The 21,356-nt window shown below is 39.9% G+C and overlaps 1 protein-coding gene across 3 annotated transcripts in view; it reads left to right on the plus strand.

Annotated features, from left to right (window-relative positions):
• The window catches only part of slc6a11b (solute carrier family 6 member 11b), a 28,792-nt gene extending 8,559 nt beyond the window's left edge, over nt 1–20,233 (plus strand). For 2 of the 3 annotated variants that reach the window (XM_037100281.1, XM_037100282.1), the window contains exons 8-15: nt 10,102–10,205; nt 10,451–10,575; nt 11,539–11,651; nt 11,853–11,990; nt 15,179–15,281; nt 15,884–15,984; nt 16,241–16,411; nt 17,801–20,233. In XM_037100281.1, coding sequence (XP_036956176.1) covers nt 10,102–10,205; nt 10,451–10,575; nt 11,539–11,651; nt 11,853–11,990; nt 15,179–15,281; nt 15,884–15,984; nt 16,241–16,411; nt 17,801–17,944 — 999 coding nt within the window. In that variant the 3' untranslated portion in view covers nt 17,945–20,233. The remainder of the gene's footprint in view (nt 1–10,101; nt 10,206–10,450; nt 10,576–11,538; nt 11,652–11,852; nt 11,991–15,178; nt 15,282–15,883; nt 15,985–16,240; nt 16,412–17,800) is intronic. The other variant, XR_005075403.1, reaches the window with a different exon arrangement.
• Nucleotides 20,234–21,356: the final 1,123 nt, after the last annotated feature.

The raw sequence follows: 21,356 nt of genomic DNA on the forward strand, positions 1-21,356 counted from the left end.
GCTGTATCCCCCCTCAAAAATACCTGGAAAATAAGAGTGACACAGAGAGCTACAGGTAAGAAAAGTCACAGGTGTTGCTACTTTAACAATCATGGCACCTGCAGGGAATTTTGAATTTATTCGATGGCGATGCTCCGACCGCCCCTCTGGTTACTGCTTTGAGAGTTAGCGGGGGGCAGTCATAGGGGGCAGAGGGCACACATGTTGTCACTCCTTCATCTCCCACACCTGTAAAACCTCAAACATCCAGACGTGTCATGCAGGTACTCTCCACGTGCACAATGTTGTCTGATGTACATCCGCTTTACTAACTGCAAGTCCTTTTGCTTCTGGTGCCAACTCCGCAGTATACGTCTATAGTTATCTCAGTGCTTCTTCATCCCCGACTTAGTTAAAATATTTTGCTTTCACAGGTCACTTTGCATATGTCATTAATAGTGTATCGTTCATTTTTGTATGTACTGTTTTCAACATATTTGATTCTTACATACTGTAGATAGGCAACTGCATCACTGGCTAGCCATACACTAGAATTAAGCTGCTATGGCTCCTATTTTACACTCTATGCTTTGGAAGAGCTATCAAAAATGAAAGGGAATGCAGACAGTAAAGCTCTGACCTCATTGCTGGATAAGGATTTAGAGTTGTATCACACATCGGCTGCAGGTGGCACGTATCAAGGTTGCAGAGGCTCTGACTGTCCTTGCTGCCGAGGGCGTACATCACGTCTACAAACACAGCTCTACATTGTGGCGGCTACCTTTTTTTCGCTGCTGGTGCCACATGTCGCATCAAGGACACCCTAACCTTATACTGAATATTTTAAATGCTCAACATAACACATAGCTCGTTGTACATGACCTAGAAAATACTGTCTCTGTATTGACTCCCTTGTTTATTTTGTTACTTATGATACAGGCATTTCCAAATGGCAGCATGAAGCTTATTTGATCAGTCGAATCATTGCACTCTGACTGTTTTTGTCAGTTTATCTGAAAGAGGAAGAAGATACTAAAGCGAAGCAGGAGGGGTTAAAGACACGAGACTCGTGGGGATGAATTTATACCCCTGCTTCTTGCCCACCTGTCTGGAGCTGAGTAGCTGCCAGGGGGACAGGTGGTGTTTTTTTATTACTGTAATGCGATGGGAGATTTTTTTTTTACACCTTATTTTTGCACATTATGCACCACAAACCCTTTCACGTAAAACATACAGACAAAACAAGTGCTTGTTTGGCCTTTTTTTATGCAAAAAGAAGCTGTTTACCAAAAGCTTATTGTGGCAAATGTCTTAAACTATAAATTCTTTCATTAGTTGTAAACATTTGGCTGCATTTATACATCCCGCTGTAGCGGTGGGGACCACAGCCTAATATGGAGTCACGATCCTCATAGCAGAGCTTGCACTTCAGTGCCAGTGATGGGATGGTCAGGGGTCAGGTATAGTGAGCTTTCAATACCCAGAGGGGTTGAAAGATCAGGATTTGAGGCTAATAGAGGTGGCGCATTAATATATGACTCACACAGATGGACAGACACACACTCACACACACAGAGCAGACTCCTTGACCTCGTCTGGAAAAGGCAGACAGCTGGGGTCGCTAGGCAACAGTGCGGTAGAAAATGCCAGTAGATGGGGTGTCATGAAAATGTGAGTAGAGATAGATGAAGCATTGGAGTGAGACAGACAGACAGACAGACAGTTTGTTTACCCACTTGATTATGAAAACAAATGTAAAAATGTCATACGTGCATACAACTTTTAGAATTGACCGTTCATTCAACCCTCTCCCTGAACACCTATCGTCCAATTAAATTTTAGCAAATTTAACTTGGCCTAACAGAACTGTCATAATTTGGGTTTCTCTCCATGTTGAAGTGATGTTCACGGGGCTGTAGTAAGAGCTCTGCAGTTAAACTACCTTTCTTTGTTTTAGCCTTACCGAAAGCAAAAACACAAGAGTGAAACTGTAAGAAAGAGATTACATAGCGTGCTAGCAGACCAAGCTAATCAAGAGCCAAGGGATACACTAAAAGTCCAATGTGTAGGATTCAGGGTCTATTGGCAGAAATGGAAATATGTTACTCATAATTATGTTTCCATTGTTGTATAATCACCTGAAGATAAGAATCATTGTGTTTTTGTTGCCTCAGAATGAGACTTTTATATGTACAGAGGGACTTAGAGAGGCCTTCCACATTTTTTTGCAGCCATAATGGGGTGGGTGAGGGTGAGATGAGGAGTATTCAGTTGGTTGTTATCTGCACCTTCATCAAAGGATGTCACCACATCCTACACACTGGTCCTTTAAGATAGCATTTGAAAGATTTTTGTTTTAAAAAGAGTAAGCTGCAGTTAAACAATAGTGAATCAGTGTTATCAACTGACTCATGAAGCTAACATCTTTTTTTTATTAGTTAGCTACAGCTGTTAAAAGCTACTGACAGCTGTTGTTTGACAGGTAAAAGTGACAGTTGTAAGGGAAAAATTAGGTTTTTGTCTAAAATCAAGAAACACGTTGTTTTAAAAGTAACCACAATAAATTGGGCATTGATGTAAACAACAGCTGCAATCACCAACTGTAGTATATGCTTATAATATAGTATAAGCTAGTGAAACGTGAGAATAGGAGCTGGTAGCTGACAAAATGTATCGTCCTGTCAGACACTGGTTCTCCACACTTAATACCTCTAAATATGCATTCTGGTCCTGCAAAAGCAATGATTGCAAAGCAGAAATCAGAGCCTGCTTTTGTCTAAAATCAAGAACACTCCTCCAACACTTTTTTTTCTGCAGGGAAGTGAGGAAATAAAATGATCACTGTTTGCATAATTTAAAATGAATGAATCAATGAAGATGCAATGATCACGGTGACATTTAAGGTGTGCTGATTGATTCATGACGTCAATCCATGCTTTGAGAGACATGCAAAGCTTAAAGCTACGTCATAGGAGCACTCTGGTACTTAAACAAATGGCCCTACAGCGCTGGTTTTGACACGATCTAAGTTGGTAACTGGAAAAAATAGGAGGTGGTAGTCGATGTCACCAGTGCTAGCTCGTAGCTACCAGTTGTCAAAATCTTTTCCAGTCAGGATGTGCAGTTCAAGAGCATAAATGTAATATTAGGAGCAGTGATGTCAACATATCACAGCATTTATTGAAATGAAAAGCTGTGAATTGATTACTTTCATTTGTTTGGATTCACATCCTGTACAAACACCTTTTACACTTGGCCCATATGGTATTAACATTAGTTTTTTAGTGGACATTTAGTCAGTCTATAGCAGCACTGACAGACATGCCAGTCTGTTTCACACAATTTGTTGGCAGAAGGAGTTCTTCTTGGTGAGAAAAGGTGAGAACATATGATATCTTGCTATAATCCAAGCTTGGATCAAAAACTGCAGCTATAAGGACTTCATGAAACCTTCAACAAATTAACTCTTGATAAAACTGGCTGTGCATTTCAATACAAAAAAGTACTATGGAAGAGGCCGTCCAGCTGCGAATCAGTGAGACGATTGTTGCATCTGTGACTCCAAAGTTAAGAGAAAGAGAAATGGTGATACGGACAGACGGCGAACGAGCGAGATGATAAAAGGGAGCACAAACAAAGACACAAACAGAGGCACAGAGCGAGTGAAGGAGGGTGATAAAGAAGCGCTGCCGTTTGGCAGAGGAAGACATTACTTCTGACACCGATGTTAAATTAGCTTCCTCGGGGACAATCAGGCCTCTGTGCTGTTCACCAGGCGGCGTTGAGTGTGTGTGTGTGTGTGGCTGTCAGCCGCTCTTTTTACACCCCTGAACTTCATCATGCCTCCCCTATTCTCCTCTTTCCTATACCTTTCTCCTTCTGGCTGTCTCCCCCATTCTCACCCTCCACCCTGCGCTGTGCATTACCCCTCCTCTCCACACTTCTCACACTCTCACATTCCCTGTCCTGTCTTGTTATCTTTCCGCGCACCACAGTGTAACTGAAAATGCATTGCTATTTGTGTCTTTTCCCTGGCCTCCTTGGTGCCAAAGCTATCGTCTCACCAGTCGCACGTATTGTCTAACTTTCACTTCCCTTCTTATTTCCAGCATCACAATATGTTCTTATGCTCATTTTCAAAACAGCAAGGACCAGGAGATTGTTGTCTGGTACCGTTTGGTGTCCCCCCAACAGATTTGTTATAAGCTTATATGTTCAAATGCAGGTTGTCCCTCCAGCATTTGATGTCGAGTTTAAAAATTGCAATAACTGATGTTTTTGATGATGTTTTGTCTGATTTGAGCCCTCCTTTTAGCTCTGTTTTCAGTTTCTACCAATATCTGACCCGTTAGCTGTTCCTACTAGTTGCTTACTTTGTCTGTCTATCAAGTAAAAGTAAAGTTGTGGACTGTTAATCCACATTATAAAGCTCTTTAGCGTTCAGTGTAATACAGAGTGATAATTCTCTGTGGATTTGTCACTAAAAGCAACCCTTTTCTGGAGGTAGTCATGTGATGCATTGTTGAAATGAAAATATTGGTTAAATCTGCTTTGATAAAACCTTCATCTGTCTTTATCTTATTGTAGACAGGCTTATGTTAATGTCGGAGTTTGAATCTTTTATTTGCAGATAAATAAAAGAAAAAGTGTGCGTCATCCGGTCATCTCAATATAACTTTTCATGATGACATATCAGTTCATAATGGAGAAAGTTGCATTAGAGCCAGTTAAGATAAAGGTGAAATGATCACTCATCGCATAAATACATTCTGTACAGTAGAATCAATATTGTGCATACTGACCAAAACTATATTTCCAGTGAAATGAAGAAAATTGTAGAGTTATCGAAGTGCAATATTCAACATCAGTGGTTCCCAAAGTGTGTCCTGCGGCTCCCCAGTGGGCTGCAATGGTACTGCAGGTGGGCAGTGAGAGGTTATTTCCAAAAAAAAACAAAAACATTTTCAATCTTATTGTTTAAGATTAAAGTTACATTTTGTATTTTAAAAAACCCATATTGTGTTTAAGGTCGCAGTTAGGTGCCACCTAAGTGTATTAACCAGCACCCAACGCTGCAAATTAAGGCCAGTAGGGGGCATTACAGGAAACACAGTTCTGACAGGAGGGCGACATTATTCGACTGGGGAACAAACATCGACAAGACAAGTATCTCGTATCACTTCAATCACGGGATCGGAGTTGTGATAACAGTTTGGGTTGCCGTCCAAGGATTTTCCAGTTTCACACTGGGTCGTGTAATCCTAAAGTTTTGGGACTGACTGCCCTACACGGTATCCTGCTATGCTGTGCCTGCTGTCATTCATTTTCTTTTCATGCTCAAGGCCTTTTCACTCTTCTTCTGTAGTCATCCATCCAACTATCTCTGTAGAACAACTGTGATTGACAACTTCCATCCATCCCAGGATACCCCTCCATCTTTAATCCAACTTTTGTGCTCATCCTTTTGTTGTTTTCTATGACAAAACAACACAATAATCATATCAGAGGCAGAGCTAATTGTACTGGTTTTACATTCTGTCAAACGGTCACTCAATCAACTGTTTCAATTTATTCTATTTTTATCATCGTCTTCGTCATGGGAGACTCAGAAAGTCTGAGCCTATTGTAAGTTAATCAGTATCTACATCTGTCAGATAAACGGAGTCCAAGTAGAAACTGACGATAAGTAACAATTAAATCACACTAATTATTTGGCTCCAAGGTGAGCAGGTGAAAAGTAATTGATTAATTTCAGCCAAACTTCTCTTAATGCTACACTTCACCTGTTTGATATCTAACACCTATGGATCCCGTTTGTTAAAAGCGTGGGACATGAGGAGAACCAAGAGTGGAACATTTACATTACAAGAACACTATCTTACAGCCAATGACATCCAGCTTTCACACAGTAGAAACATTTCCTGGAGCCACAGTCTCAACATAACCAAACACAAGCCGGCCAAATTAGGCACAACATCAACAAGTGATTCTCTCTGAGCCTGGGCCTTTAAGGCTTCCCTGCGCTGTGCGGCCATCAGCCGAGGGTGAACTAAAGGGAACATTAATGAACATTAGGAGAGAAAAGCCTGTTCTTCCACAGGAACAGTCCTGTGTTTGTGAGGTCACAGAAGTTACCGTGGTTACTCCCAGGAGGGAGCGAAGACCGTGCGTTTGTTAATTGTTTCTCGGTGGGGAAATGAGATTAGTGGCTGAATGGTGATGTGAGAGAGTTTTCAAAGAGCCATGCTGCATTAAGTTTGAATTCGCTAGCACTCCATGCTATCCTGCCGGCTCTGGGGTCCACTTCTGCCCCGCAAACTAGTTTCGCAAAGCCCATAAATCAGAACACTGTGACTCATTGTCACATTATGCCTATATAATATGCCTATTAAAAATATTATATGCTGGGTAAAAAAAAGGTGAGACAGGTTTGCATTTTACTTTATCCAGAGAAGTGCAAGGAAATTTTGAGGGACTCAAACTTCTAACTCTCTAACTTGGAAAACAAACCTACCTTGCTGCCTATACAGTGTGCTAGCCAGCCAGCCTGCTAGCTAAGATCCCAGCTAGCAGGAAAGGTTCCTACAGCAATAACTAACATTCCCGACAAGTTGTTATTATGTCTTAAAAAAACGTTTATATCTAATGTTCAAAGAACATTTTAAGGATGTTTATCATTTCAAATAATGTTCCTATAATGTTAAATGTTAAGAAAGTAAGAATGTTGTAGGTGTAACATTTTGAGGATGTTTTGGTGATTGAAGTAACAGATTATAGAATCTTCTTCTATAAAACATTCCCATAATGTTACAAAATAGCAAAGGAAGAATATTCTTAAGGCAACATTTAGAAAATGTTTTTGGCATGTTTTTAAGGCCTCCAATTACAGAACGTTTTTTATAAAACTTTCCCACAATATTATATGATAACAAAGGAAGGACATTGTCAAAGCAACATGCGGAAAATGTTTTCAGAATGTTATTAGGGCCTCAGATTATATCACGTTTTTTATAACATTTCCTGTAATGTGATATGTTAACAAAGGTAGAACACTTTTTCTGCAACATTCTGAGAACGTTTTTTGTGATGTTGTTGAGTTACATATATAGAATGTTCTTCTTCAAAACATTCCCACAATGTTATATGATAACAAAGGAAAAACATTCTGTAAGCAACACTTAGAAAATGTTTTCAGGATGTTTTTAAGGCCTTAGATAACAGATGACAGAACTTTTTTTGTAAAATGTCATAAACCCATGCCAGCTCCAGGGAAGCATGCTAAGTTACCTCAGAAAATCCAATGCAATCCAAGACAGGACCTAACACACCACAATGGCGTCGCTAATCCATCCAGACTCCCTGCAGTCCTGGAGCTGATAAATTGGATAGGTTGCCATTTGCAAATTACTTTATCAGCTACAAAGCAACTAATGCCAGATCCCTGCTGTCTGGCCACTGGCTGATCACTCCTGTGCAACAGGTCGCTGTCTGCAGTTGCTCTAATGGCCATCAGTGATGGTGAGTGAGTGAGTGTGATTTATCATTTATCATTTATACAACTTTAAAAGACACATCTGGAGCATGAAGCCAACTAAAAGTTTTAATGTAAACTTGAGCTTCCACATAGCTTCCAAACTGTGGGACCATGTGCAGATCATGTGCACCAGAGACGTCCACCGGCCGAGCTGGCTAACTAAGTCTTGCCCTTTGATAACTTGAACAGGGATAAAATTACTTTATTGTACCGCTTTTCTGGAGTTTCCAAATGTTATTGGAATGAATAGATGAATGATTTTTGCAGTGTAAGCTAATAGGTAACAGTATTTCTGAGCCCCTGTGTGTCACTTGACATTTAATTTCCCAGTTTGGCCACTAAGTCAATATGGCTTTAAAGTCTGGTACACTTCCTGTAGGCTTTTCAGCTAACAATGGCAGAATCACAAAGTTTGAATGCTACAGTGTTATATGAAAGGTTTACGAAAGGTTTATGTTACTTTTTTTCGTTCTTTGTGTCTTTTTTAGGGGTTTGGGCTTCGCCATCTCTTTGTCCATTAAACTACAGTACAGTTGAGACTGATGGGTCATAAACCAAACTACTGGATGAAATTCTTATCCAATAGTTTTTCTAAATGAAACAGTCTGGATCACCAGAGTTATTGCAATTTATACTGAGGAGAACATAAGTGTCTGTCCCAAATTGTTTGGCAGTATATACATATATATTATATATAATAGCTGGAGTCATCTCACTAAAACCAACAAATGAGTACATTTTCAAATGTTAAAATTTTTGACCTGATAACTAAATTCTATTCACTCCCATTCACTACTTTCTACTACCAGTAAGTGTTTAGCACTGGAAAGTTTGCAACGTTTGAGTAAACCTTGTGTTATACTGTAGCTGCCCTCTGTTATCTCCACCAAACAGTCGACAGGAAGCGAGTTAGTGAAGCGAAATATGAATATTTAGGCAGTGGAAGACTTCGTATCTACTTTTAGGATGTTAATCCATGATTCATGCTGCTCCACTGTGTGCCTCTCAGAGGGGAAGAAAATGGTTGAGCTGAGCCATAATTTCATTATGAAGTCACTCAGATGATGAAAATCAGGTAGATGAGGGGTAACAAAAGAGAAGTGGGGTTTCATTAGAGAAGATAAGGAGTCACCTCTTGACATGTCGTGGTAATCTCTCGTAATAGGGAAAGCCTATTCAAGTCATTGTAATTCTGTGATTTAATTACTTTGAAAAAATCTCACAAAGAATTTATACTGTCAGTAACAATAGGCTGAGAAGCATTGATGAAGTGGAAATTAAACTGTAAGCTGGATCAAGAGCGTGACAAATTATTGGATACTTCAGAACAGTCAGAGTGACACGGCCTGATTTGAAATTGAAACAATCTGTTGGGGCACAGCCAAACTTTTAATCCTAACTCTTATCAACACACGAGACTATGATGAGGTATTTCCCTAAAAATGTTTTATTAAAGAAACAACAATTCTTTGTGAACGTGAGCCTGAGGCAAGGCAGGGCGAATCAATAATCCACACAAAACAATATGTAATCAGGTATTGCAATCGACACTTGCAAGTTATAGTTCCATATCACTACCGCCAAACAAGATATGCTCCACTGTTGTGTTGCGGTCTGTTTCCCGTCTACACAAGACCAGATTTAACCAGGTCAGAAAAATTAAGAATAACAAATAATTGAAGTCCCTTGTTTTATCAGTTTTGATTACTTATTTGAGTGTAAATATTTAATCACACACATTTTAAGCACATGAATATGATACCGAAAATAGAAAACATATTAATTGCAAATGACATCTCAAGGTGCACCTGCAGTACCTGCACCTGCCCACCAGGAGGTCTCGACTCTCACTTTGGGAAAAATCCCCCAGGAAGAGTAACAGGTTTTGAAGCTAATTTTTGTAGTGGCCAAACTGTGTAATTACAACATCACATGATGCACTGGGGCCCAAAAAGACTTTGTCACAAAAGCTAACTTTGTAAATGAGGCGTCTGTGAAACGCTGGATAATTTTTTTGATTGATTTGGTCCAGTAGGATTTGAAAAGTCTAGAAGAGCTGCAAAATTATAATATAATAAATTTATAATAAAATTATAATTTTATTTCTATTTAAGTTAGCTAAACTGGAAGTTAGCCGGCTCAGTCAGCAGAAGTCACTAGTGTGATGCTCTATGGGCCATGTTTTCTGTGTACAGACGTAGACAAAATCAAAAATATAGTAGTGGTTAAGATGCGCTCCTAGTTTGATTGTGGCCAGGCACCTTTGTCGCATAAAATAATCCCTAATTGATCGCACCTCCCTCTCTATCACCCATGTTTTCTGTCTCTGTCAATTGTTTGAATAATGAAATAGTGAAGAGACTGGGGGTCACTGAATTGTGTAGTTAGTATAAAATAACTTCACCTCAGATTTCTGGATTGATTTGCCAGACAGAGACTGTCTGAGTCTATTAACAACATCAGATGAGCCAAAATCATTCTGAAGTACTATATTCATCCCTCTTGTACAGTCAGAGACTTGTTCTGGCTGCTGTGGGTTGTTTTAACTTATATTTTGCACCCATATCTATGTGTATTGTACATTTCAGGTATGGGTGGATGCAGGAACCCAGATCTTCTTCTCTTACGCCATCTGCTTGGGCTGTCTCACTGCTCTGGGAAGTTACAACGCCTACGACAACAACTGCTACAGGTGAGAATGTAAATGCAGTGATAATGACAGCCATCGTTAAATTCTGTATCACTGTATGAACTTCAACATGAAGAATAAAAGAATATGTGTAAATTGGTTCGTAAGAATAGAAGGATTAGCACGTGCTTCATCATTTCAGTTTCCGTTCATCACACAACATGTCTGTGCAACGTGACTGAGGCAAAAAGTCTTTGTCAGGGCAGTTACAGTAAGCGTGATCTGATCCTCTGTGTCTTGCTGTGCAGGGACTGCATCATGCTCTGTTGTCTGAACAGCGGCACCAGCTTCGTAGCAGGTTTTGCTATCTTCTCCGTGCTGGGTTTCATGGCCTATGAACAGAATGTTCCCATTGAGGCTGTGGCAGAATCTGGTGAGAGAACATCAGCAACAACAACAACATACCTTTTAACTGAAATCTTGGGCCCACACTACAGAACATACTGTATCTAAATCAGATACTGTAGACTAGAGGGGAGCCTCAATCTTGGTCTGCCCATCCACCATATTTTGCTAAAATGGATAAACATAACTGGTTATGTAACTCCACACTCTTCACCTCAGCTCTTAGACCACCGCATTATGATTTATTCAAGTCCGCATGAATGATTTAGTGAATGTGACAGACCAAGAGATTTGAGATGTTTTTCTCAGAGCCTGGTGAAGACAGAGGCTAATGTTTTAAACAATGTGTTTCTGAGGGTCTGTCACTAATTCTTGGTGTAAAAGAAAAGCATTGACTTTTATTTTGATCCAGTCAGTCTCATTTTGCAACAGTGTCTAATCTAATCTCATTCATTCGTGTCCCTTCAGATCAGACATTGTGCCACTTTGCTTCTCTGCACCTTGCCCAGTTTTTTGATTGAGGAAATGCTCCTGGTTATACTATGTTCATTTAAATAATATCACAAAACAGTCAGAAAAACACCAGGCCCAATGATTATGCCGGCATGAAAAAGTTAATGAAAAGTCTTTTAATATGAAAGAAAAAGAAGAAAACTTTGGAAGAATGACACGAAAAGAGGTCAGGGATGTAAATGATACGCAGAATCATTAAGTAACAGTAATAATGACAAGGCAGAGCTCAAAGTCACAACAGGAGAGTGGACTGTGGTTCAGATCAGTCCAAATTATACCAGTTGACTAAGGCCGATATACATGTGGTCTCCTGAAACAGGGTCTATAGGTACTGTCAAATACGTGGCTAGTAGTCCTGCAATCAGCTGACGACACAAAACATAAAAAAACTGAAGAAAAGCTTAGCAAGAAAAGTGAGAGCAAGATTCTCTCCTTACCTAATGACAATGACTTGTGTGTGTGTATTTTCATGATGCAGGTCCTGGTCTTGCATTTATTGCGTACCCCAAGGCTGTAACCATGATGCCTCTGTCTCCACTGTGGGCCTGCCTCTTCTTTATGATGCTCATCTTCCTCGGCCTGGACAGTCAGGTGAGGTTACTGAGGTTTTGCAGATCGTTCACTTTATAAACCCTTAATTGATCTAGGTATGTGTGAAAATGTTGGTCAAGCAGCACAAAATGAATTGTGAACCCTAAATGCAACTTTTCATCATGTAGGCTGTTATATGAGTCCAATGAGAGAGTGATCATCATATTTCATAGACCTAACAACTTTTTTTATATGCTCCAGTTTGTGTGTGTGGAGAGTTTGGTGACAGCCGTGGTGGACATGTACCCAGAGACCTTCAGGAGAGGCTACCGCAGAGAGCTGCTGATTCTGGGCATGTCTATTGTCTCGTTTTTCATAGGACTCATCATGTGTACAGAGGTAAGACTCAGCTGTAGATACGTCTGCATGTCATGGCTGCATCTTCACAACCAGAAAGAGGGATCGCTTTGAATCAACAACTACAATCATTTGTCAAATTTATGGAAATGTTGTGTTGATCGAACAGAGTTGCAAGGTTTCACTAAGTCACAGGGATTGGTTGAATTTGTGTTAAAGTTTGCAATCACAATGTTGCACCTTCCTGGAGGGATTGATAGAGTTTGTTCAACCTTACTTCTGGGGGTTGCTGGTTGTCTGTTAGGCATAAGAGCTTCAGAGTTGGAGTTGGACAGTTTTATCTTCACATCATCTTTATGTTTTTATTTGTAGACATGTCATCATCATCATCATCATCAACATCAACATCACCATCAGTATCATCAACCTAACCACCATCACCGCCACCGTTTCACAAGTCTGAGATGAGACCCAGCCAGGTATATCCTAGAGCTAGTATTCTCAAACTGTGGTACAAGTACCACTGGTGGTACACGAGCTCCCTTTAGTGGTACCCAGAGGAATCCAACATGTGTTTTTTTCAAAAATGGAAATAAAAGTTATGTTATCAAAATAGTAGGGTTCTTATTAGAGTTAATAATTGAGTGTTTTTTTCAATTAAAATATTCAACATAAAATCAAGTTCAAAAGTTAGGGTTAAGAGTACTGTATGTTGTGTAGTCATGTTCATGAACATATGCACTATATAACGTATGTACCATATATCATCAGCGAAAGCTTCGAGCTGAACAACGAACTGTGATGGCACGAACAAGAGGAGGATATTTCTGAGCTGAGGCGGTCAACAGCACGAGTATCAGTGGCTGCTCAAGTTGCGCTTCTTAAGCGTCGACAGCACCTGGTAACGTTAGCAGCAAACATCACAAAATAGCATATTAAATAGTGTAGAAAACTACCCTATTCCATATGCTAGAGAAAATGTGGGTTAAAATAAGTGAATCATTTGATCTAAAGTGTCTCCAGAGTTACAGTGTGCTCAGCACCTTCTGCAGTTTACAAAATGACCCAGCAATCTGTTCAACTGGACTCTCTTTTCAATCCTGAAGGTCTGTGTTCGAGTTCTCCATCTGGAGCTTTGTACATGTCACCAGCTCTGCTGTGCTTTTAGGGACTTTCATCCTTGTAGTAATAATGGAAGGGAATCTGTTTCCTCACACTATCAGGAAGTCTTTCATCCACTAAAAGCTTTTCATGTGTCCATATGCATCCACCCCCACTGTAAAGTGTGCTGCACTGTTCTCTAGTGGCCCATAATGGCCATGAAACGGGGGAAAGGAACTGTAATGCAATATTAAAGTACACCACTTTCTCACTTTAGATGGACAGCTGCATTGTCCAGTGATGTGACCTCTGTTCATCATTCCCCGTCATCATAACACAAAAATTGCCAATTTCTCCCTTTGCTTTTGCTCGTCTTTCAGCGTCACCTACAATCTAGACATTGTGGTCTTCTCTGCTGCCAAAAAGACATCATGAATAATGTGTCGCAGGCAGCTCAGAGTAGGAGTGAATCACAGTTCAAAAGGTCCTCTGGGAGCGTAGTTGAATATGTTGCTGAAGTAGCGGCATAAATGGCACTGAGACATTCGGATGATATTCTTAGCTGTTTATGGGTCGTTTAGAGCTGTGATGTAACCCCACTCTGAGATCCATGTGAAATTTTATTTATGATGAGCCTTTTAGTGGGAGCAGGTAAGTTATCTTGAAGTTGGAGTTAGGATGGATTATATGTGAGCACAATGGAAAGGGGTAGTTTGCAATTTTGGAAAAGAAGCACTCAGATTAAAAACACAGTGAAGAAATGATCTGTTCCAAGAGAAAAATTCTGCTTTCAAAATTGAACTTAAATAGAAGTGTTCGCATTAACATGTACTCCTTATTCGGAATGGCTTATTTCAGAATAATAGACACTGTAAAGTAGGATCACTGCTATTGATGCAATCATGTGTAAGTATTTTGCAGCTGGTAAAGGTGGAGTTTAATTTTAACTATTTGGTTTACGGCTGGGTAACTTAATCAATAATAATCATCATAATGCACCACTATTTGTCGAATATGTTTTAATGTGAATCTGCAAGTAACAAGAAACTAGAGGTTGACCCATATTGGCCTATCACAGATGTTGGTATTAGTGTATATGTTCTCGTATTTGCCCTAGATATGAAAACTTATCGATGCAGATGACACTGCAATATTTCAGTATATGTATGTAAAAGTGTTTCAATATCATGCAAAGTACAAATAACACACAAAAAAGCTACAGCTAGCAGCTGGTTAGCTTAGCAGCAGAAACAGGCCACAACTAATGACAAGTCTTTGTGAAGTTAAACTGCAGTCAGAAAGAGCATGTTCATTTTCAACTTAAGAGGTAGATACATGTTTTTTCTTTAACTTCAGCCACAGCCAGGCTAGTTGATTACCCATAATCCCACTCCTTTTTCTAAGCTAAGCTAACCAGCTGCTAACTACTCCTTTAATGTCCAGGATTTACATCACTTTATAACTATCATATCATAATGTTTTATAAACTATTTTTTACATAACTGTTTATAATACTTGGTAAATACTCAATAAAGACTACGTAGTTCATGTATAAACATTATTTGGATTTCCATCAGTGAAGCTGCAGCTGATGATTGTAAACCTTTACAACTGCTCAATGAATTGTTAAGTAAGCATTTCTTTGTTTACAGTCAAAACTATTAACTAAAGTTTAATTAACTTAACTTACCATTTATTAATGATAGGTATTTGAAACGTTTACATATTATTTAGTGGCCTAAAGTGAACAGACAAAACATTTTGTTTCTACCACACCTCACTTTAAAATGGACCACTTAGGCACAGTTTAAATATCCCACTATAGCGTTAACATGCACAACAACAAAAAAAAAGTATACTGAATATATGTTTGTTTTATGACAGCAAAACTTAGTACTGGGAGCCTCTTGCGACAACAAGCTGTGGTAATTCTCAGACAAAAGCTAATTTTCTCTTCAGATTTAGAAACATCAGTGCAGAGTTGCTGTCTACATCAGTTTGCTATGAAATCAGTCTCTGACAGTCAAATCAAACACACCTGAATCATTGCATATTTGATACGATCTAACCAAGTCTGATGCTCACATAGAGGCGGTGACAGAAAACTGACACCTGTCTCGTCCTATCAGGGGGGGATGTACGTCTTCCAGCTGTTCGACTCGTACGCCGCCAGCGGGATGTGTTTGCTGTTCGTGGCCATATTTGAGTCCATATGTATCGGCTGGGTGTACGGTAAGATAACCAGCTCAAGAGCTCTCTGTGTTTTTCGTTCTTTAAACTTGTTACCTCACATAGGAGTCTGAACAGCTGCCACACATTTACAGGAATGCAGGCTACCGTCTTGTGCTTTTACCCTCCTCACTGCAATCATATTTCTTCTCTGCCCTCTGCTGGAGAACGGCCTCAAACACATGTAACATTCACTTACAGTACTGTTACACAAGGCACAAAAGTCATCTTACTGAGATATGAAAAACATTATTGCTATATTAAAGCAGTGTGAAATGATGTCAATCAAACATGGTGCTGTTTTTTTCTGTGCTGTCCTGCAACTGACTTTTCATTCCCTTTCCTAACTAAAGAGAAACAATTTGTTGCTGTTGTCTAATTTGCTGCCTAATTTAAATTTAAAACAGCCAATTATACAACAAATCAAGAATTCTTTACATGCGGCAAAGCAGAATGATTGCATCACAGAAAGTTCCAGACAACATTTTATGCACATCCAGTCAGCAGGTCTGCTCAGACACACATTGTCAAAATACATCAGTCACATCATTATTTTTCAACTTCACATGCCAAAAACCTCTGAGTGACGCTTGTTTGCGTTCCAGGTAGCGACAGATTCTACCTAAACATCGAGGACATGATTGGCTACAAACCTGTCTTCTTCATCAAGTGGTGCTGGATGATCCTGACCCCGGGCATCTGTGCTGTGAGTCTCGCTGCACACACAAAGTCAGACGACAAATCATGTAGATGAGTGAGATGGAGGGCAGATGCATTCAGATGATGTTTTCAAAGCTATCAGATGGAGTCTGCATTTCAAATCAAGAGCAGTATTTAGAATTATCAAATTCAGCTGTTAAATTTGTCTTTTTAATTAATCTTGCAAGGTAATTGTCCACCTGAGTGTACTAGACTTTAATGTAAATAACAACATTTACAACATTTTTTTTTGTCTCCTGCAGGGAATATTCCTGTTCTTCCTGATTAAATACAAACCGCTGAAGTACAACAACGTGTACACCTACCCCGACTGGGGCTACGGTATCGGCTGGTTCATGGCCATGTCCTCGATGGTCTGCATCCCTCTGGGGATGATCTGGATGATCTGGAAGACTCCTGGCACCTTCTCTGAGGTGAACACTCACCCGAGCACAACTCTTACATTCACGTTGCAGTGTTTCACTTAGGCTAATTTCGCCAGTTTTACATCTTAGATCATTCTATATTCAATAATTGATAATGGGTAAAACAGTTTTACAGGGGCAACCTTACAAAACCTGGAGCCTACATTACCCACAATGCAGCTGAGCCACTACTACTACTGCTTTTTTCACATATGCAGTAGTCCTCCCCAAGATCTGTAAACACACTTTAATACGTAAAGTTGCTTTTGCCCGCTCTTGAAAGATAAATATAAGCATCTTCCTCTTCAGAAGGCATCACACATTTTTGTAGCAACTACACTTCTGTTTGCACAAGATGAGCAGCAACCTCCTCTCTGTTTTCAATTAATCCAGCAGACCACATTTCCTGAAATGTAACGCTGTCTCAGACATTGTTAGAATGCACTGTGGATGACAGATGTTCGCACCCTAGTCAGGAATCAAATAACAGACCAGGCGCCCAGGTAACTGGGCGATGTTCAGCTTTCATCCTGAGCAAGTTATTATAAAGATAAAACAAAGGCAATCTCTAATAAAAAAGCAGGTCTTCACTCTTGTTCAAATACAGCAGCGGACTGTGTGACCTTCTGCTGTAGCAGAACAGAACAGACTCTCATTTTCAGTGGTAAAGACTGTAAAAGCAGCGCAACATTAGCTGTTTGTGCACTTCAAACATTAAACCTGTATCTCCTGAGCCGTCTTATCACTCCCATCTGACTTTCTCTGAGGGATTGTGACACAGTTGGATGATCTCCCATTGTGTCTCGAGGGAGGATCAAATAAACAAATAACAGGTTTCTGATATGAGACGATCAGTAGGAGCCTCTGGCCTTTGCAGACCCAAGATGATGAGAAGTAGAGGAATGAGATCAGGGATGCTTTTGCGCATGTGTCTTACAAAATAATGACAATGGACTGCTTTAATTTGGTTGAGTTTTAACAGTATTACCAATATGTTGTTGGTTCAGTTGGTTAGCAAGCTTGCTGGCTACTTAATATAACGTTGGTCAAATGAAAGAAATACTTTAATTTGATAGTATAAATACCACTCATATAATGTGTTACGGATTGAGCAGAGTGACTTAATTCTATTGAATTAATTTGGTAAGTCTCGACTGAATAACAAAGAATGAAGCTAAAATTGTCGAATATATAGTTGGTTGATTTTACGCTGCCACGAAAATAAACAGATTTACTTATCATGTCAACAGATCAATCACTGGCACGGACATTTCACCGTTGGATAGATTTTTTTCATAGAGGGTTCTTTCAGATAATTTCATTTACCTGATGCTTGATGCTATTAGAAGCAGTATTGTGGTGGAAGAAGGAGAGACGACCTCTTATTTGTGTCTGCAGAGAATGAAGAAGCTGACGACTCCCAGTAAGGACCTGAAGATGAGAGGGAAACACGCCGCCCTGAGTCCTTATGCCGCCAACGATGCCAAACTTAAGGTTGATGGGAAAATATCCACCATCTCAGAGAAGGAGACGCATTTCTAACAGACCGGCCGCCCGCCCGCCCGACCCACCGGCTGACAGACCGACCAAGCTGCCTGCAAATCTTCACGGGAAGCCCAACAAATACAGCAAACAACAACAACGACAACATCATCCACCGCTACAAACAGGAGATGAAAGAATGACTCGGAGTGTTATTTTTTGTTTTGTAAAAAAAAAAGGAAAAAAAAAAGGAAAAGCTATCACATGATTATGTAGTTCTGTTTCTGTTTTGCACAAACTTTGATAACACACTTGTTGTTTTCAGTTAACGTTGTGACTAAAGCAGCTGTTTTTCTTTTCTTTTCTAACCATTAACATTTAAAAAAAAATCTATTTGATGACGTACGATATGTGGTTAAAAACTTGTCCTGGTACCCTGTCAAGTACTGGTCACACTAGTGTCTGGGCCTTTAGAGCAATACCAGTGTGTTGTGTCGTGAAAAGGCTTACACTGTACATTTATTGGCAAAGTGTTGTGCCTCTCTATTAGGTACTAGGTACCCAAATGTGACTATCTTAAGATGTAGCAGCTTCGGGGACCATTCTACATAGTTTTGTCTGTTGCGAGAGGATGTGTGTTAGCACTGAGGCTATAGGAGGGCAGACCCTGAAATACTCCCGCGAGTAAAAACTATGTATATAAAGAGTTTGGATGATATCTGACGCAGCTGCGACTGTGACGGCTGTGAAGCTGTTTTTTTTTGTTAGGCCTTCAGTGATTCTTGTTTACTTGAATTCTGTGTTGTCCCTTAGCAACAGATGCAAAAACCCAGCCTACTGGATGGAACTGAATGGTATTACAAGGTTATTGATCGTCTGGTTTAGTTGTGTATCGAGGGCTTTGTTGATGTCCGTGGCACCGCTTTTTTCTAAATAGGCATCTCTTCTCGGCAGGTTTCCATCGCTAGGTTTCAGCTACAAATGGCTACAAAAAGCAGTAAGTGACTCGCTGGCTGAGTCTAAAAACACACACCTCTCTCTCTCTCTTTCCTGCAGCTGCCCTCCTATAAGTCGTGGGTATCTGTCATTTCACAGTAATTATGCTGAGCCTAACACAGAGTGACACACAGACGTGCCTCCACCCCTGCATTTTTATTTCCTGCTCTGGCTGCAGAGGGGAAGATGGACGTCCGTCAGATGAGCATTTCAAAACCCATCTGTCTTCTTATCCCCCGTTTTTTTCACTCTTTCCCTCTTGGCCCCCTTCTCTCTTTTCTTCCGCTGTCCTCCCTCCTCATCTTCAACCTCTTGCTTGTCCGCTTCTGTCAATTTCCCTTTTTTTCCCACTTCTGTCTTTCTCCTCGTCATGCGGAGGGCTTGAGCAATGACACGGTGGGCCTCGCATGAAACCGTGATGCTGCTGAATGCTTTGCGTTTCGCCGCAGACCCATGCATCCTGCTGTTATAGTCCTGCTATTGATTAGTGTTTCTGTGACCTGTTCCTCTGACATTGTAGAGCATCAAACCTTTCTTTTTTATTTTGCCGCCTGAGCCAGTGCAGAGGTGAGAGCACAGTCTGTGCCTGTCACCCATTTAATTGTGGCGAGAGTCAATGAGCTGGTCCTCATTGTTCAGATCAATCTCAGTCCATTACAGCCTCGAATCCAATCGGTTCTCCTACCTCCCTTCCTCGCTCTGTCCACCTTTCTCACTTCCCCTATCCTTTCTTCCCTCTGTCCTTGTTTCCTGACGAAAAACGCAATCAGAGGAATGCTTCTGAGGGGGATGAAAACTCGAGTTTCTCTCTTTACGGTGTTTCAGGAGGAGGCAAAGAAAGCGAGGGAAGAAGTAAGGAGTTGATGAGCTGAGGAAGTGTGCGATCGAGTAAGTAATGAGGGAAATCGAGGAAGTGATTAGTGACTGAAGCCCCTCCTGTCTAAGCTGTGACATCCTCTTAAACATGTGATTGGTCCCTCTGGTGTGGTTGCATTATGATATTATCACCTTCCTCACTGATGTTTGTGCAAAGCTAATAGTCGTGTGTATCTGAAAAATTATAGCCTGCTGTTTAACACTGAACATGTCGATGTATATTTTTACATCTCTTTCTAGAAAACCTGTGGTCTATTTCTTGAGAGGAACGATTGTTTTAAAAAGAATTGCTGTATTAAAAAAAGAAAACGTCCTTTGTTTTGACTTTTGATATGCCGCTCAAAAGATCTTGTTATAGAAATATAATGAAAGGTGTTTTACTGTTCTGTACTGTTCTACACACATTTTGGTATCCACAGGACACGTGAACTGTCTGCTTACTCATTTTTAAGAATAAATATTATAAAGGAAAATGGAGAGAAGACTCACGTCTTTTTTTGTTTTTTATTGAACTCAGTCTCACAATTTAGCGCTGCAGCTATCCTGAGAAAAAAGAAATAACTCTCTTTGATACTGACATTTCCTTCTAAAGTCCTTTGAAATGGTTTCAGTGCCTGTATTTGTGATAAGGCTTTACAGGCAGAACGATAGCATCAGATAAGATAAGATGCCATTTACTGTAAGCAAGTCTGATACAGCGACTGGATCATTCACAGACGCAAACAGTGAGATGATATGAAGCAGAAAAATATAAGAAAATAACACCAACAATTCAAGTAAAGTTTCATGTACATGCAAAACAAGATTTCCTCCAGAATGTAAAGAGCAAACAACTTAATACAATGTACACATAGCTTGTTTTTATATCATATTATGTTTTTAGACAGCTTAATATGAGAGCAAGAAATAACTAACGGGCAAGAAATGCTTGTACGAATTAAAGTAGTCAAATCTTGACAAGTTGAGCTGGTAGGCCAGGCTGCTACCTTACATATTGTTCTTCTAAATATTATGGAGACACTGTATATTAAGCCCCATGAATAACACTGTAGAAATATCAGGAAATGTCCTGACTTCCCATCTAAGATATGCACTTTTTGTCGTCACAAAAAGGGGTAGAAAATTCTCCTTTGAAACATAAAATAGTGTCACACTTACAGATGTTGTAACAAGGGTTAGGGTTACTTGTTCTGTAAATAGTTACTGTTTCTTTGAAACGTTCATCTGAAGCTACATTTTGAAATGTTTCTTGAAATATATCAGCTCATGATCAATCAATAGCATTGTCAGGTGTAAATCATCAACGTCTGGTTTAAGCCCCGCCCATTCTGAGTGCGGACACAGAAACAGATCATTTTGTTGGTTGAACAAATACATTCACAGATAATGGGGCACTTGCACATTCCTAGTTCTGTATACAGTAGCTGGTAGCATAGCAGCATCTACGCTAATGTCTTGAGGAGGTTTCAGATGAACAGTTGTTCCTCCCGCTGGTTGTCTCACATCACATGATCTCTCAGGAAGCCAGCTTTTTTATTTATTTTATTATTATTTTTTTTTTATTAATTTAATTTTTTTAATCACCTTTTTATTGGCCATA

The sequence above is a fragment of the Acanthopagrus latus genome, chromosome 6, assembly GCF_904848185.1.
Source record: "Acanthopagrus latus isolate v.2019 chromosome 6, fAcaLat1.1, whole genome shotgun sequence".
Classification (NCBI taxonomy): Eukaryota; Metazoa; Chordata; class Actinopteri; order Spariformes; family Sparidae; genus Acanthopagrus; species Acanthopagrus latus.